This window comes from Xenopus tropicalis, chromosome 9 (assembly GCF_000004195.4).
Source record: "Xenopus tropicalis strain Nigerian chromosome 9, UCB_Xtro_10.0, whole genome shotgun sequence".
Taxonomy (NCBI): domain Eukaryota; kingdom Metazoa; phylum Chordata; class Amphibia; order Anura; family Pipidae; genus Xenopus; species Xenopus tropicalis.
The window spans coordinates 61,509,839-61,527,410 of record NC_030685.2 but is presented as its reverse complement, the minus strand read 5'-3'; the positions used below and the strand labels follow the sequence as shown (position 1 = coordinate 61,527,410).

General features: G+C 41.5%; 1 protein-coding gene across 5 annotated transcripts in view; it reads left to right on the top strand.

Moving 5' to 3' along the window:
* Positions 1–9,469, top strand: part of col18a1 (collagen type XVIII alpha 1) — a 103,046-nt gene extending 93,577 nt beyond the window's left edge. For all 5 annotated transcript variants that reach the window (XM_012970907.3, XM_012970906.3, XM_012970904.3 and 2 more), the window contains 17 exons: positions 613–687; positions 1,720–1,755; positions 1,937–1,981; positions 2,171–2,245; positions 2,911–2,955; positions 3,273–3,315; positions 3,938–4,000; positions 4,395–4,438; positions 4,548–4,649; positions 4,789–4,942; positions 5,081–5,154; positions 5,419–5,547; positions 6,007–6,042; positions 6,122–6,376; positions 6,469–6,666; positions 6,895–7,010; positions 7,522–9,469. In XM_012970907.3, the coding sequence (XP_012826361.2) occupies positions 613–687; positions 1,720–1,755; positions 1,937–1,981; positions 2,171–2,245; positions 2,911–2,955; positions 3,273–3,315; positions 3,938–4,000; positions 4,395–4,438; positions 4,548–4,649; positions 4,789–4,942; positions 5,081–5,154; positions 5,419–5,547; positions 6,007–6,042; positions 6,122–6,376; positions 6,469–6,666; positions 6,895–7,010; positions 7,522–7,735 (1,704 nt within the window). In that variant the 3' untranslated portion in view covers positions 7,736–9,469. The remainder of the gene's footprint in view (positions 1–612; positions 688–1,719; positions 1,756–1,936; positions 1,982–2,170; positions 2,246–2,910; positions 2,956–3,272; positions 3,316–3,937; positions 4,001–4,394; positions 4,439–4,547; positions 4,650–4,788; positions 4,943–5,080; positions 5,155–5,418; positions 5,548–6,006; positions 6,043–6,121; positions 6,377–6,468; positions 6,667–6,894; positions 7,011–7,521) is intronic.
* The last annotated feature ends 8,103 nt before the right edge of the window (positions 9,470–17,572 follow it).

The following is a 17,572-nucleotide window of genomic DNA, read 5'->3' as shown; positions in this document are numbered from 1 at the left end:
ACCGCCGTTGCCATGGTGTTGACCCACGGTAACCACCGGTACCAGTAAGTAAAAACGTCATCATTTGGAGCCAAAAAGTACCGCCGTTGCCATGGTGTTGACCCACGGTAACCCACCGGTACCAATAAGTAAAAACATCATTTGGAGCCAAAGAGTACCGCGCGGCAGAGACGCATCAGGAGAATAGGTGGCAGCATTTTATTATTTTTTTTTTTTAATAATAACATGCTGCCACCTAATGAATGGGTAGGTTTTTTCTTTTGTTTTTTCTGCTGATTCTGTTCCACTCTGGCTCATATCCTATAGAGCTTTTTTCCAGCAGGTAAACTAATGGAAGCAAAAAATAGATTGGATGCCATGAATAACTGCCTAAGTGCAAATTTGCCCTCTAGAATGAGCCCACTACAGCAGCCCATTAGTCTCAGCTGGCATATAGGCTATGGTTGCCTGATGCTTTAATAAAGTCTATCTAGTTAGTACCACTAAACTCAGCATTTTATTTTTGCTTCTACAGCCCATTTATTTAAAAATCACAACATTCATTTTGGAATAGTTGTAATCTAAAAAAATAGTTGACGCTGGTATGCACATTGTTACTTTGTTTCCCTTTAGGGAGAAAAGGGAGAGCCTGGAATTATTATGGGACCAGATAGCACCATTTACACTGATCTATCTAAAGGAGAGAAGGTAGGTAAAAAAGAAGGTTTTAAAGTAAGTGTCCTCATATAGAATATAGCATATAGGTTTTACATTATTCATTGAACTCATGTTGAACCAGGGGGTATACTGACCCTTTGAAGTCATTAAAAGGCACCTATTACCCCATGTTGTTTCCCCTCTGGAGATGAAGGCTAATAGAGCACAAATTCCAGTTGGAAACAATAGTTTTTCTTGAAAATTAGCCCCTGCCAGCCTTAGGCTACCTGCACCGGGAGGGAGCTCCTGGCACGGCCCACCATTTTGTGCCACATGTATGTGCATAATGAGCAAGAGCCACAACTCACTCATCATACGCACGTGTGTGTCGTAGCAGGATGAGTTGCATTCACCGCTTCTACATCAGACACATGCGCATAATGAGAACGGGGGCGATTCATTTATTATGCACATGAGCACCAATCAATATGGCCGCCCCACTAAGAGCTCCCTCCCAATGGAGTAACATAGCGTTGGCAGGAGCTATTTTTTTTTTTCAAGAAAAACTATTGTTTTCCCCAACCAAAGTGCAGGCTCTATTAGCTTACACCTCTGGTGGGGGGACAATATGGGGGTGATAGGCACTATGAAAGGTTAGATTCTCCTGTTAGAATTGCTATGCCTGCTCTCAACTGTACTTTCAGTATTGTCCTATTCATAGACATGACTGTAGGAAACTGTGTTGAAATAGCCATTGAAACAAGTAGTGGATTTAGCGAGGCCCTATAATGGTTTGAGGAACAGAGGAAATAATAAGAGGCATGAGCAGGAAGAATAAATGACATGCGCTGGGGGCAAGCAGACACCAATGTACTGTGCCTCAGTAGAGAATGCACTTTAATTACTTATATTGGTTGTCAGTTCTAAGAAAGAAACAGCTGAATTCAATGTTGTAGGGATGGTTACTTGGGTGAGAATGCTGGATTGCTTGGTTATCTTCATCTTATTAATCTGCCAGTTTAGACCATTTGGAAACAGTGTAAAAAGGTTATGAAATGTTTGATTGCTTGTCTTTATTTCCAGGGTGACGAAGGACCAAGGGGACCAGCAGGAGCTGCGGTGAGTTGATTATCCATAGAATTTAGGGTCTGTTTTTATTTGGTTTGGGTTCATTTATGGCCCATCCCTTTAGGTAGTAGTGAATATGGCCGATGAAATAATTTCAGGAGTGTGACACTATTAGATTTTTTTTTTATATATTATGATTCGTCTTGCTCACCTTTAACCATTTTGACCTCAGGGACCATTTGGACAAAAGGGAGAAATCGGGTTCCCAGGACGCCCTGTAAGTAAACTGGTTGGATTGTTTGGTGGCCCCTTGTGTTCTCATTCTTGGTCTAGTTTTTTGCTTACTTGGTTTTTTTCCCTACCTTTTTAGATCTCTGTGTAGTTCCACTTACCTAACTGTGCATTCTTTCTATCATTCATTTGACTCTGTTGCATCCTAAACTGATCATGACTTGTGATTCTTAAGGGACGTCCTGGTATGAATGGACTGAAAGGGGAGAAAGGAGAACCTAGTGGTGCAAGTGGTGGCTTTGGACTGAGGGTAAGTTCTATCACCTGTCCAACTTTTCATGTGTCATTGTATATCTGTGCATAAAGTAATTTGTCTTAATGGGCATTTTTGCCATCTTGGAACCCTGGATAGTGTGTGTGTAGCTGGACTATGAAAAAATTATAAAAAAGCCATGTTCCCAAACTGTAGATATGCCGCAGGACGATATCTTTAAACTTTTTGGGTTTAGGCCCCCTTTGCAGTCAAATATGTGGTTGAGCCCCTTTACTTATAAAATGATTACAGATATAGGAAAACATTCATTTTCATACAGTACCAGGAAAATAAGGACATTAAATGTGCAATTACGCCCCCATATTTCAACCTACTTGGCCACAGTTTGGGAACCACTGCCCTATTGGTTTGGTGGCTCAGCCCAAAGACCAGACAGGAAGAGCTGCTTATCATGCTCATAGATATTCCTGAAAGCCCTTTGATGAAATTTGCTGTTATAGACCCAACAATGTTTCTGTATATCTGTAAACTTATTTTAATGTGAGTTGAACTGGAAAAGTGTATAAAGTACTACTACTATTTGGGTTTGGTGCTTTCTGCAGCAACTAAAATCTACTCTGGACTTTGTGGACTGGTGGGGGAGATTTTGCCTCTCAAGTTGAAACCCACTTTAATTATGTCTTTGTTGTTCTGTCATCTAGGGGCCACCTGGTCCTCCTGGCCCACCCGGTCCTCCTGGCAGTGTGGTAAGTAATTGGTTGTCATGGTGTGTGAATTATGGTACTTGTGTGGATATATACATAAACCAGTGTACATGACAGCAGGGCAAACCTATATCACTAGCTAATATTTATTAAATACTTACAAAGTATATATAATATGCTCTGAGCAAGCAATCTGATGAAGTATACTGTGCAGGAATATGCAAACATCACTATGAATACATGTGTGTATATTTTGCGTACTAAAGACAAGTACATTTTGAAAACAATAACATTGTGTACAATTCAGTCAGTACAATAAGGGTTACATATTTATAACTTGTGTTACATGTTTATTACAGGTGTATGGAGATCCAAATAACCCAGGAGCCCAAGTATATCCAGGTGATTAGATGGGCAGGGATGGGGAGTGAGTGGGAATGGGAATCAATGGATCAAGTTCCCACCTCTTACAAGGGATGTCAAAAGGGGATACATTTAAACCTTATAGTCCACCTTCAGCTCCCTCACTGGCTGAACATAATGGAAATAGCAGATCCTAAATGCTAGAAGGGCAGAGAATTGCACGTCTGCCTAGGAATACTCATACAGCCATCTTTGTTGACAACCAACTTCCATTTTTCTGCTCTGTTCTTGGTTCTCTTCTTGTTCCCCTCATAAAATATGCTCATTTTTCATCCTTTAACATTACTTTCTCTCTTTATGGACACCATCTCTCTCTGATTTTATTAAAACATTTTATTCTGAGTTTCTTCTTCCCTTGTGTTACTTATTGCTCCTACTCTACCTCCTGCTTTTGGGAAAAAAGGTGTTGTCTCTGCTTCTGCAGTCTTTATTGTATTCCCACTTGTATTGTCTCAAGTAATTTCTGTCTTTCTGCCTACATTTCATCTTTCTTTTCTGTTTGGTCTAAAAGTGTATCCTTAGCAGTGCTTTCTGCAGACTTTCTGTCACTTTCTAGACCTATTTGTTTCAGCTCCTCACCTTGTTTGTGTTTGATCTTCAGGTCATAAAGGGGAGAGAGGATTTCCTGGACCCAAAGGTGATGTTGGTCCTGCTGGCCCACCAGGTATGCAGAGTTTATGATATGATGTATATAGTTAGGCCTTTCCTACTAGATTTCTGCACCTGTTCCAAACACAGTAAGCAAAAAATAAAATGATCCTTATCATTTGCCTTACAAGTACATTCCACAGCTTGCTATAAAGAACATTAAAATGCTTTCAACTGGCCAACACCGTGAGTCATTCTTTATCATGGCAGCCAAAGATTTTACATTGTGTTTAAACAGGCACTAAGTTCTCAGCATGTTCAATGATGGAGGCATCCAGTCAGTATTATGTAAGGATGCATTCCACGTGGTTGTTGAGAATGACCCACCTAGTGATATTAGTTGCATACTGATTGAGGGACTGGTTACTGTGAATGAATGACTTAAATGCAACATGTTTTGCTTATTTCAGGCTCTTTCCCATATGATTTAAGTACCTTTGCCTCGATTTTAAGGGTGAGTGTCAACCAACATAGCCGATACAAAAAGAATACAATAGATAAATATTAGATAAGTCATAGGACTTGTGTTGATGTGTGCATGATGACAAATTGTGCTCTAACAGAGAGAAGCTGGACTCAAAGGAGAGAAGGGCGAATCTGGGGGTGGTTCCCATGGACAGGGGATCCCAGGGCCACCTGGAAACCCTGGATATCCAGGACTGCCGGTAATTGCTTCAAAACAAATTCCATTCAAGTCCTGTTGCATATAATCTTACTATAGTAACATATCCATAGTCCTGGACCCATCACACGAGTATAGAAATATATTTGTTTAATAATACTTTGTGTCATTTATTTAATAAGGGAGCTAAAGGAGACAGTGTTCAAGGTCCTCCAGGCCCAGCCGGCCCACCAGGACCTTCTGGAATCGGTTATGAAGGAAGGCAAGGTCCACCAGGGCCCCCAGGTCCTCCAGGCCTGCCAGGTTCCTCCTCTTATCCTGGGCCTCACAGGCAAAGTAAGTGAGCCAAGATGTCCAGTTCCCAGCACCCTTTGGATAGCTTTAATCGAATCTCTAATAACTCTACTTGCTAAACATTTCAATATGGTCAATAAACAAAATGCAAATAATGGAAATATATTCTGTGTTTTGCAGCCATCAGCATACCTGGACCTCCTGGCCCACCAGGCCCACCAGGGCTCCCAGGAACATCAGGAGGATTATCTGGGGTAAGAAGAGATGCATTTCTTAAGATATGTATAGTAATGCCTAGTGATGAACCTGAGCTACACGTTTTTGCATGGATTCCACATTAGCCCAGGACTATGTTATCCAGTCCGTATGAAAAATAACTCCTAGTGGTCATGGTTTTGTGGGGTTGTAGCTCAGCAACAGCTGGATGACAACAGAGTAGACAGACCCACACTGAGATGACAGAGATGCTTGTTAATATTTTACCCATGACAACAATCTCTTTTTTTTCCTCGGCTCAGGCTACTGTGCTACAGACCTATCAGACTATGATCAACTTAGCCCACAGGCTGCAGGAAGGGACAATTGTGCTGGTCCAGGAGAGGTCGGAACTGTATGTGCGTGTGAGAGAAGGCTTCCGAAAAATTCTTGTGAGTTTCCATCTTTGGATGAGCTGAAGTCATTTAATAATACTCGTAATCAAATTGTATAATGCCCAACGTCTATGGTAGTGAGGGATATAATTTTTCTCACCTACATGCTGGTAGGCCAATCATAGAAGCCAGTTTTGACCACTCCCTTTTTTTAAAACCATACCCACTTCAAACCAGCCCATGTTATCACAAGACCTTTTAAGACCATACTCACATTAATGGTGTTAGCATGCCAAAAAAATACATTCACTTCTTTGCACGTGTTGGTGGTGAGTGGGTGATGAGAATCAAAGCACCAACGAACCTATTGGAGGAATAAAGCACTTTGTATACCTCCACAGCAGCAAGGTTTTCGTCAGAAGCAACACTATATTTTGTCAAGGAGACATGTTGCACTTTTGAGATTATGCATCAGTTGTGTTCCTTTGGAGGTTTAAAACTTTTTTCTTTTGGCAGCTTGGTGAATATACAACATCCTCTGGCCCTGGACAGGTATGTTTTAAATTGGTACTACTCTTTGCTTTGGACAATGGTTCTTGGCTGGGTATGAACTGAGATGTTTCCTCAACAGGATAATGAAGTTGCTGCGGAGCAGGCCCCTGTAGTTCCATATCCACACCGTAACAAAGATTCTGATTACCTCCAGTCTACAGAGGAGAACAGCAACAATCCAAATGTGCCCTCAGGTGCCCGACCCTGGAGCGATCCTCGGTTACCAGAACCACCAAGAGTAAACCCACCACCACCCCCAGACCATCACCACCATGGAAACCCTCGTCCATTGGAACCATCCCCAGTGCACACACACCAAGAGTTTAATCCTGTGGTAAGCTTTGGAAGCCTAGAGCTGTGCATTATAGCAGTATATGGAGGGCTGGTAGCCCAGGCTTGTATGTGACATGTCCTTACCTGTTTTAGCTTCACCTTGTGGCCCTGAACACTCCACTGAGTGGCAGCATGAAATCCATCCGCGGAGTGGACTTCCAGTGCTTTGAGCAAGCCCGTAAAGCTGGACTACATGGCACATTTAGAGCGTTTTTGTCTTCCCGACTTCAAGACCTGTACAGCATTGTACGCAGAGCTGATCGACAATCTGTGCAAATTGTTAATCTTAGGGTAAGTGTGGCCATATGGCTTGGTCTTCTACTTTTAATTTACTCATTTATGGCTAGTACATTCTCTTTCTGTTATATTACTGAAAAATATCTTGTCTCTGCCGAGTTCCTTCTCCATCTATGGCTGCAGAGGATGCTGAGAGCGCAGTTAACCAGCTAATGAAGAATAAAACTGAACTGAATGAATTGCCTGACTCACTGACATGCAAATCATTGTATCTCCATGCAGGATGAAGTGTTATTTGACAACTGGGAGTCCCTGTTCTCTGGTTCTGAGGCTCAGATGAGGCCTGGTGCGAGTATCTTCTCTTTTGATGGAAAAGATGTTGCAACAGATCCTACATGGTAATTACAAACTAAATGTACAATACAATTCTTTGGACCTGTGTAGATACATCCTAGCTGTCATTACAGTCAATTTTCCTGCGACTCCTGGGACACAACAGCTTAACTATCATTACCATTGGTTCACCTGTGACTCATGGGGGCTCATAGAGACACAACCACATGACTCCAGTTGGTCTAAATTAAACAATTCCGGTGTCATTTCTGTGACCATTGGGGTCTCATGCAGATGCAAACTCCTGGGTGTCATCATCACCTGTGAGTCCTAGGGGTCCATGCAGGCACAATATAGTAAATACTATTAAAGCAAAACCTGCTGAACCTATAAAATCTTCTATGGTTCCATTAGAGATGCAGTAGGCCCAGTAAGTCAGATGCAGTTCTGCACCTTTCAGCTCCTGTTATGCAGCCAAGAAACCTAATGAAGACAGGTCATACATGTAGACTTTCTTATTTATATGTATTTATTTTCTCTTGTATAATGAGTGGCATATCCATATCTTATATCTAGGCCACAGAAGATGGTTTGGCATGGGTCTGACTCGAAGGGACGGCGGCTTACTGAAAGCTATTGCGAGACCTGGCGCACAGATGAAGGTGCAGTAACTGGTCAGGCATCATCGCTGACGAGCGGGAAACTCTTAGAACAGCGCCCACAGAGTTGCAACAAGAACTTCATTGTTTTGTGTATTGAGAACAGCTTCATGACCAATAACCGGAAGTAGAAGCACACAAGGAAGCTAGGGGGTGCTAATCTTGACAGAGGCTGCACATGGACTTTGTTTTTCTTTTGTCCAGAGACCAAAGAGTGTCTGAAGCTGCTCTCCCATGAGCCTTTATGTGCAGTTTTACTGTCCCAGCCTTCATGGGGCAACATCGCTTGGATACACTGTGTGAGCAATTCCCTGCCTCAGCTTGAAACCCTGTGGCAGCTCTAGTGTTACATTCTCCAAATTCAGACACTGATCCCTTCCCTGGAATGTGGAACTTCCAGAATCCATTCTTCACGAGAGCCTTTTGATGCCGGCATGGTGGGTGCAGAGCTCATGGGTGCTCATTGTCACTCACTTGGCGGCCTAAAATAGGAATAGTCTGTATTTTATTCTGTAATATTTAACCACTATTAGTTACACAGACGCACACATATCACTACATGTATTTCTTTTGTCTGTTTCCTTATACACTGAAACACCTGGTGGCAAATACTTAATAGACTGTAGTTTGTGTTTATGAATAGGAAAAGTGAATTGAGCTTACCCTTATGAGGTTTAGACCTATTTGTACGACTGACTCCTTTCAGCAACTTGGCATTATATCTAGGCACTCCCACGGGATCTTCCTTTGTAAATACCCGCTGCAAAGTGCACTCAGGCCTAACACAGCCTTGCTTAGCTACTTGGGAGGTTTCACTTTGGGTCTATTTTCTATGGGCTGTCTGTACAGATTTTTCATGTTAAAATGCCATTAACACCCTCACAATTAGTTATTATTAACTATAACAGAAGCTCCACCTCCGTTGCTACCCGGACACAACCAAGGCCTAAGGTCCCACTGCCACACGAGGAATCCTTAGTTTACAAACATTGGTCCCAACTGTTGAAGATGATTTGTACAGTTAGTGTCGTCAGATTTTAATAAAAAAAAAATTCCAAAATATGTACATTTTCCAGTAGCTAGAATTCTTTTGGGGATAGCAGAGGTGATTTTTGAGACGATAGATCTTTATTTGCACAGTAGAAACACCAACTGCAGCAAATGCACAATAACAAATGCTGCTTTTATTCTAATTTGGTCCAGCAATTATAACGGAAGAACTAATTAGCCCCACTGGTAGGTGGGCGTTTGGGGTGGGGTTAATGAAGTAACAGGTACTAAGTTAGCTCCACATCTAGTAGCCCTTGGCAGCAGCCAATCAGCAGACAGCATTAAATGACCTGCTGTATGAAAAGCAACATCTAGTTGCTGTTTTACTACCTGGATCAAAACTATATTACCCCAGGCTACTTACATGTATGTCTTTGCACTGCAGATAGGATGTATGTATTTGTCTGTGGCCTGTAGAATTTGCAGGACCTGACTTCTTTCCCTTTGCTCCCGGGATCATGGTGTCATATTTGTACCTGTATGGAAATCTGCCATGACCTTTGAGCGGAGGAAGAGCAAAGCTGGGGGAAGGCTACAGTCTTGAGTTTGGTTGGGTTGCCTTGTCCATGCTGAGGTCAGCCAATGAATCCGAGCCTGGCACGCAGGTCCATAGTAATAAATTGCCGTCAGTGAGGGATAAAACTCCTTTCGACTTCTAAAGGTGCTAAAAAAAAATCTTTTATTTTTTTAAATGCTTTTAGATTATTTTTAAACCAGGAAACAGATGAAGTTTTCTACTGTAATCTTTGTATTTTTGAAACAAATCAAACCTGTGGATATTTTACATTCATTGCTATAAATACTTCTAGGACTAACCCCTGTGTGTCATTTATTGATTCCACACTTCTGAGGGTTAATTTCAGTCAGTTGCATGAAAGTGCTCACCCATACACACCGACAGGGTCAGAGTCCTGATCAAACTACTGGGGTTATGTAGTAATATGGGCTAAAGTTGGCTCTCTCCACCTACAGCAGCCAGCCATCAGTTTGCTCTTACTGGTCTACTGTAGCTACAATAAGCACAGGCTGGACTGGTCTGTCTGAATTATATAGACAAATCTTCAACTTCTGGAAAAAGCTGGAAAAGTTAGGCTGCTACGCATAATACAGAGTATACAGTTAAAGGGGAACTTGAACCAAACACAACTTAAGCAACTTTGCATTATACATCAATTAAAAAATATGCAGCCTTTTCATGACTTTTAATGTAATAATATGGTTTGGAACAGTTCCCTAAGCCCCACCCCCTGTTCCCCTGCTGATCTGGCTGACTGCTTTGAGACTCAAATAAAATATAACAGTAGTCGACTGTCCTCAGCCTGCACCCTCCATATCCCACAATTCTCTGCACATGTGATGTCAATAAGGAAAGTAACATCAGTTGTTACAATTTGATATATCAATGTTTTAGTCCCTCCTCCCCTGCCAGAATTTCAAATGATGCAGAAAGAGAAGAACTGTTTTGCAGCTGGACTTCAGCATATACAAATGGTATTTATTCATACTTACAGATTCCAGTGATAGGTATTTTAGGGGTTTCTGTGTTGTGAGGGGCTTTTAGTTTGGAACCGAAGTTCCCCTTTAATGTAAAGCTGAACTACCTCTTTAAATTTTCAGCCTATAAAGTAGCAGAAACATAACATAGGAGGATTACTGGGCAATTTTTCTTGCCAATATTACTGGATAATCAAACACTTGAAGGCAAAGTGAATTAGAGCTACAGGCATTTAATGGGCCCTTGGCCCTGGAGAGCCAGGGAAGATTTACATGCACTGGGAATGTTGCTAAAAAGGCAGCTCCCAGCAATCGCTAAACCTTTATTACAAGTGACAGTATACAGCCCAGCAGCATTTTGTGGGAGCAAACAATAATATGGATGGTTTATGTCCCCTTTAATAATAGGTAAGAACCGAGGGTGACCCTTAAGAGACCTCTCAAATAACTCGCCCCTGCACTGCACCTGTGAGACCCCTCTAACGCTACAGCATCGATAGCAATAGAACTTGCTACTTACCTACTAACCTTGGTAGAACTGACCAGTGCTGTTTCGACCAAGTAGAAGACATACTTGTTCGGGATTATAAAACAAAAGATTCATATATATACTTTAGTATATGAAACCTTAAGACAAGCAGGGGCTACATCCAATCTGTGGTCCTTCAGTTGGACAGCCACGAAATAGCCAATCCTCAGATATAACACAGAATACATAATATTAAAAGGGATGTTCACCTTCTGACTAAAGTCGGAGCAGCCCGTCAGAAAAAAACATTTTTGTAATTCATCTTTATTTAGGTGTTAAATTGCAAATGAACATAAGAGGGAAGGCATGGGCAGTAACCAGTTAGTTAGTTAGTGTTAACTTCCTGGTTTGGGCAGAATTCAAGCTGGAGCCGCCGATCCCAAAATTAAACAAATGATTAATGGCGCTGGTTTCACTTTGGTATAAAAGTAATATTACTGGAGCTCCCTAGAGATTATCCCATGTCCCTGGGCGTGTCCTAATGGCCCCTGCCAGAAGCACAGTAGGAGAGGAATAGCCAATCACATTTACTTCTGTCTGAAGATGAACATCCCCCTTAAGCAGGGAGCGGTGCGCTAATATTAATAAATTATAATAAATATTATAATAAATATTATAAATTCCGACAATTCTCTGTGTATGTGGAGAAATAATGAACCATTCACACATCATGAGACAGTCTTGTTTACAAACGGCAGCTGTGTTTATTGGCTATAAAATAACAGTTTGAGAAGTTGAAAGGAAGGGAACACTTAAAAGAGGGATACAATCACATTGTTTTGGATCTTTATTACAGTCCAGTGTTACTTGTTACACATAAAATGCCCAACTCCATACTAGCATTTTTAATTATGTTCGAACAATATAAATTAATGTAAAGAATGAATCCTTACTGTTCCTTCTCTGCATTAGCATGTCCTGTCATTGTACCCCCTAGCCGCTAGCTGATGCTCATCAAATTGGGGTTCAGCACCCAACAGGAATGTTGCACCACAGGCAAAAGCTAAGCAAGGCAGGACCACATGAATCAGATAAAGCAAAAACTTCACCAACAACTATCAGAGAATTTTTATCAAATTGGCTGATACATATCAAAGAGTTCCCTTCTACTACAAGGCTCACCTTAAGGCACTATTTAGTGATGCATGTCAGTCCCTGACCACCTGACAGGAAGTAATGCAGATTCTACCTGTGTAGGAAGTAGTATGGGAATGAAAGCCACAGCTCTGTATAATCATTGGCTGATGTGACCTAGCAGGTACCTGTGTCCCCTTGGTTTGTGTTTAAGCACAGTGGTGCCTAATACGAGCCAGAGAATGGATACATAAAATCTTAGACCACCGGTCTATGGCATCAATGCAAAATAGTTTTGTGCAGTCATATGCTGGAAATAAAAGAAACCCTACTCTGATATGTTCTATGTCACCCTATTTGCATTCCTCAAGAGGGAAATGGTACCATTTCTGCCTTAAAGAAAAATAAGTCACAACAAAAAAGGCAACTTCCAAAACTCACTGTTATAGTGAAAAGATGAGGCCTCTTCAGAAGGTGCTGCCCTCAATTGCCCATCACACCGCACAGCGCTTCTGCTACTCTTTCCACTTTACTGACATGATGCTGGAACCCCTTAAGGTGGCCATACACGGGCCGATCCTAGCTGCCGATATCAATATCAGTCCCTTGGACCGACTCAGCAGTGTAGTGTATGGGCACTAATGACAGGCCTGCCAGATCTCAATCGGGCAGGTTTAAAAATTTAGTTGGATCGGGGACCGCATTGGCTCGTTGATGCGGTCCCCGAACCAACTGCACCTATGCCTGTTGTTCTAATTCGATCGTTTGGCCCCAGGGCCAAACAACTCAATTAGTCCGATATTGCCCACCCGTAGGTGGGGATATCGGGAGAAGATCCACTCGCTATCTCAGCGTGTATGGCCACCTTTACTCCCAGTAGGGGCGGAAAGACCAGATTGCTTCTTATTCTTACTATAGCTCATTTATGCCCTGCAAGTGGTGTTGGTTAGGGTTGAGCAAAAATGGGCATCTATCCAACACTGTTCCAAATAGAGCCCAAGTGCGCCTATTCAAGATGGGGAACCCTAGAGCTACTGTCACCTTGAAGATACTAGAAGCTCCAGGGTTCCCTGTGCCCTACATCAATAGCCACAGGGTACTTGCACCTAAATGATCATGTGCAGACACATTTTGAAGCGAGTGATGAAAAGGATGAATCCTGAAAGTTTTCTGTGCAAATTAAACTGACAAGTGCATGTGGTTTGATGTATCGGACACAACTGTATGCATCTCCTCTCACAATTATGCTGGAATTATGGGCAAAAGAATGCCATCTTGTACCTGAAATTGCACATTGCATGGCACTCTGCAGCCTAGGGCAATGTTCAGCATGTTATGTACCCAGAGGTTAAAAGGACAAGGCGGACAAAATGTTGAACTTCAAACACAAGTAAATAATTGCCATTATTTTTTTAAACAGTGCAGTATAGATTTGTGCTACATAAGGAAGCTAAGTGCTCTCCTGTTAATATTTATTTGTTTCATTTACTGAAGCGGTACTTCACTTGCAGCATACTAAAAACATAATACTAAAAGTTAATTTAAAGGCAAACCACCCCAATTCTTCAAATACAATATAGTAGTTGGCCTATAAAGAAACTAAAGACAAGCATGAAATTACAGCCTTGGTAGTATAAGGGCTCTGGTACACGGGGAGATTAGTCGCCCGCGGCAAAACTCCCTGCTCGCGGGCGACTAATCTCCCCGAGTTGCCTTCCCCTGCCATCCCACCGGCGAACATGTAAGTTGCCGGCGGGATGGCAGAAGCGGCGGGGCGATTTGCGCGAAATCGCGCTGCCGCGTCTGCCATCCCGTGTACCAGAGCCCTAAAGGTCATAAAAACTATCTTGATCCTGGTATCAACTACTACTACTATGTACATCACGAAACTACAACAAACACCGGATCTCCCTGATCACTCACAGTTTTTTAACCAGAGACTTTAAAATGTAACGATTATTGATTAAATTAAAATATTAAGATTCTCCAGGCATAAGAATCCTTGGGGGAGTCTCGTCACAGCCATTCTCTCCTCATCATTCTATTTAAAGGGATTCTGCCATGATTTTTATGGTATATTTTTATTTCTAAATTACACTGTTTACATAACAAATAATTCACTCTGCCATTTAAAACGGTCTTCTTGAACCAACAAATGTATTTTTTTAGCTGTGATATTGGTGTGTAGGCGCCATCTCAGTGCATTGTGCCTGAGTCTGAGCTTTCATGAGCCAGCGCTACACATTAGAACTGCTTTTACTGCCGTTTCCCTGCCTGAGACCTTACTGTGCCCATTCTACCTCTAGTGTGCGCCTTTAACAGACATCATAAATTTGGAGGTGCGCCGGGTTAGGGTTAGGGTGCAGGTAGTGGAGCAGTGAGTTAAAGTTGGATGCGGGTTGACTTTTTGCACATCATTACTGTCAATACCACCCAAGTTGCACAACAGAAAAACAGGGTTTCCCATTCTTGGGTGTTATTCCCATGTCTACCACTAGATGGGGATTTACCAATGCAACTGATTTTTTTAAATCGTTCTGAACTTTACCGTGCTGAAGTCTACTCCAGGCTTTACTAAACCTGCTTTCTGGAAGAGTAAGGGTTTCTGGGGTGTCAGAAACCATTGTCTTTCATTGTATTTAATGTATTTGTTCTAAAATTCTCACTATATTTAGGGTGCCACTACTGCTGCCCCTTACTGTATAATGTATTTAGTATCTGAACAGGCCCGGATTTGTGGAGAGGCCATAAAGGCCTGGGCTTAGGGCGGCAGAAATCTGGGGGCGGCATGCCGCCCCGCCGCACAAAAATCTTGAAATTTGTGCTCCCATAGGGAGCAATGGGGACTTCTCCCCATTGCTCCGTATGCAAGTTGGCCCACGGCGCATGCGAACGTTCGCGCATGCGCACTACCGCTGGTCACGCACGCATGCGCACTCGGGGCGGGGGGGGGGCCTGCGACCGGGGGCGGCCTCTGGGCGGGCGGTTTTCAAATCCGGCCCTGTATCTGAAGTTATTGTTCACAGAAGTCAGCGTACCATTATTTACAAGTGCACACTGTGTTTATATATATATATATATATATCTATATATCCTATACATATAGATATCTACATCTACTGTACAAGCTAATTGAAGATAATGGCACATGGTGCAGTTTTTCCACAGTATATTTTAGCTGGCAAAATTGAAAGGCCTGAAGTTGCCACACACTATTGCAAGGCAGTATAGGTTTTTTTGCCTGTTTACCCACTCTCTAAAATTCATAGTACAAGTCACATGGCTGGGGGCACCTGGCAAACTACCAACGTGTCTAGCCCCATGTCAGATTTCTAAATAAATATGAAAAAAAATCTTTGTTTTTAAAAAAAAAAACAAAAAAAACATCAAATTTTAATGCAAGATTCTGCTGGAGCAGCTCTGTTAACTGATGGGTTTTGAAAAAAAAAAAACAACATTTTCCCTTTACAGTATTCCTTGTGCAGAAAGCACTCTGGTTCTGTTCTGAATATGGCTGCAGCCGCTTTCACTTTCCTTATCTTTTACTCTCAGTAGAAAGTTATTACAGCCTTTTTAATATCATCCTAATATATATTTTATGGAGCACCAAGTGATTAAGATGCCTGTGCTTAATATTCTAATTTAATCAGTAAACATTTCATTTAAGTCTCTTGGTATGTTTCCTTTCATTCCTTGAATATTAAAGAGGATTTAAAGCCCTTACTGATTAAGAGCTACCTGCCTAGTTAATCAGAGAGTTGCTGACACCCTGACTTTCAAAGAGATCTGTTGAGCCAAGAACCTGGTATGGTCTAAAACTGCTAAAAACTTAGAAGCCACCCACAAAATATAGAGAAAATAATGTATATATAGCTAATTTACTCGGGGGGGGGGCACTCTTAAGTCAGTTGTTTTTTGGGTTTAGATCCCCTTTAATGAAAAGACTGACAGAACAAAAGATAACCTGTTCTCTGATGTTTACTATGTACTTGGAAACGGGACATAAACTTGCCTACATTTTTCCCACTTGTATGCCCCAGATCTCTAAACTAAGCATCACAGTTAGGAGCATGTTGGCAGTTGCAGTCTAGCAATACCAAGGTAGAGCAATGCTAATATGGAAGGTTTATGTACCCTCAAACCTTTTCCATGCATCATATGATCCTGCATTGAATAGAGGAACCCAAAACAATTTCTATAGGATCTTTATCATTCCATAATCTAAGGCAAGTAAAGAAAATATATACAAAGATGAAATCTTGTGTGGAGTGCTTTTCCCATGTGGGCTGAGTAGGGATAAGTCTTTTATAAAGACAAGTCATTTATCAACACTGGGCAAATTTGCCCATGGGCAGTAACCCATGGCAACCAATCATATTGCTAGATTAATTGTTCTACCTGCAGCTGGCTGAAAAAAAGGCAATCACTGACTGGTTGCTATGAGTTACAGCCCACGGGCAAATTAGCCCATTGTTAATAAATAAGCACCGCAGAGCCTTCCTGGGATTCACTCAGCACTATCTTGTGATACAGGACAGTATTATTTTAAACTACCAATGCAGCTACCCATGTGGGCACCACAGGCCATATATTTTACTTGGTCTCATTTGGCATTCATAAACAAAGATTTATAAACAATTTTTCCAAGCCTGTACAAAAACAATTGTCAGTGCAAATAATAAACCACCCCCTTATCACTTAGAGCAGCTTATTTCTAATATTCACAATTGCCCAAAATAAGGCAAATCATTACTACTGTAATGGCAACCAATCACTTTGTCTTGCATCCTCTGAACACAGCAGCCCAAGGTACTTACAGTCACAAGACATCAGTAATGGGTACCAAAAAGTAGCTCACATTCCAGGGTGCTCTCTGGTTATTGCATCCTCTCCCAGAGCTGCCACCAATAACATGCCCAGTACAGGTATGGGACCTGTTATCCAGAATGCTTGGACCTATCGTTTACCAGACAAAAGATTTTTCTGTATTTTGGGTCTCCATACTTTAAGTCTTCTAAAAAATAACAAACATTAAATAATCCCATTAGGACTGTTTTGCCTTCCTTAAGGATTCATTATATTTTAGTTGGAATAAAGTATAAGGTACTGTTTTATTATGACAGAGAAAAGGAAAAAATTTTAAAAAATTAGATTTGCTTAAAAAGGAGTCAATGGGAGATGGCCTTTCCGTAATTCTGAATTACTTTCTGGATAACAGGCTTCCGGATAACAGATCCCATACTCGTACCTATATGTGCACATAGGACCGTACCTTGTCAGATGCTACCGTACTTTGCACACAGAATAGGGATAGGAAAGAACTGAAGGAAAAAGATCCAAAACAGGACCAGCAGTTTGATATGCTGTGTAGGAAACATACAACATCCCTGTGCAGTTAGATGGACCCCAAGACAAACTGTCATCTGTACCTTTAGCTAGGACATTGGGAAATATCCTGTGTGTGGTATTTGAGCATACGGTGAGGTGGTAGGCCCAGAATGATGGTCACATTCACAAAACAAAAAGAGGACAGGACTTTGTTAAAAATAAAAATATGCCCTATACTTCTGTATAACAGCATCTGAAATCTGTACATCAGCCCCAGATTTATTGTGCAGATGCAAATATTTAAATAATGTAATGGGGAGACAGTAAATACCCTTATAATATACACTCTACCATAAAATACATACAGTAGTTTTACATATGTTATATTATTAATACAGAAGAGTTTTGTTGGCAATACTATATTGAACTAATGACAGTATCATCTACCAACTTTTATTATTTGGCCACTGTGACATACTTGGCATACTGGATT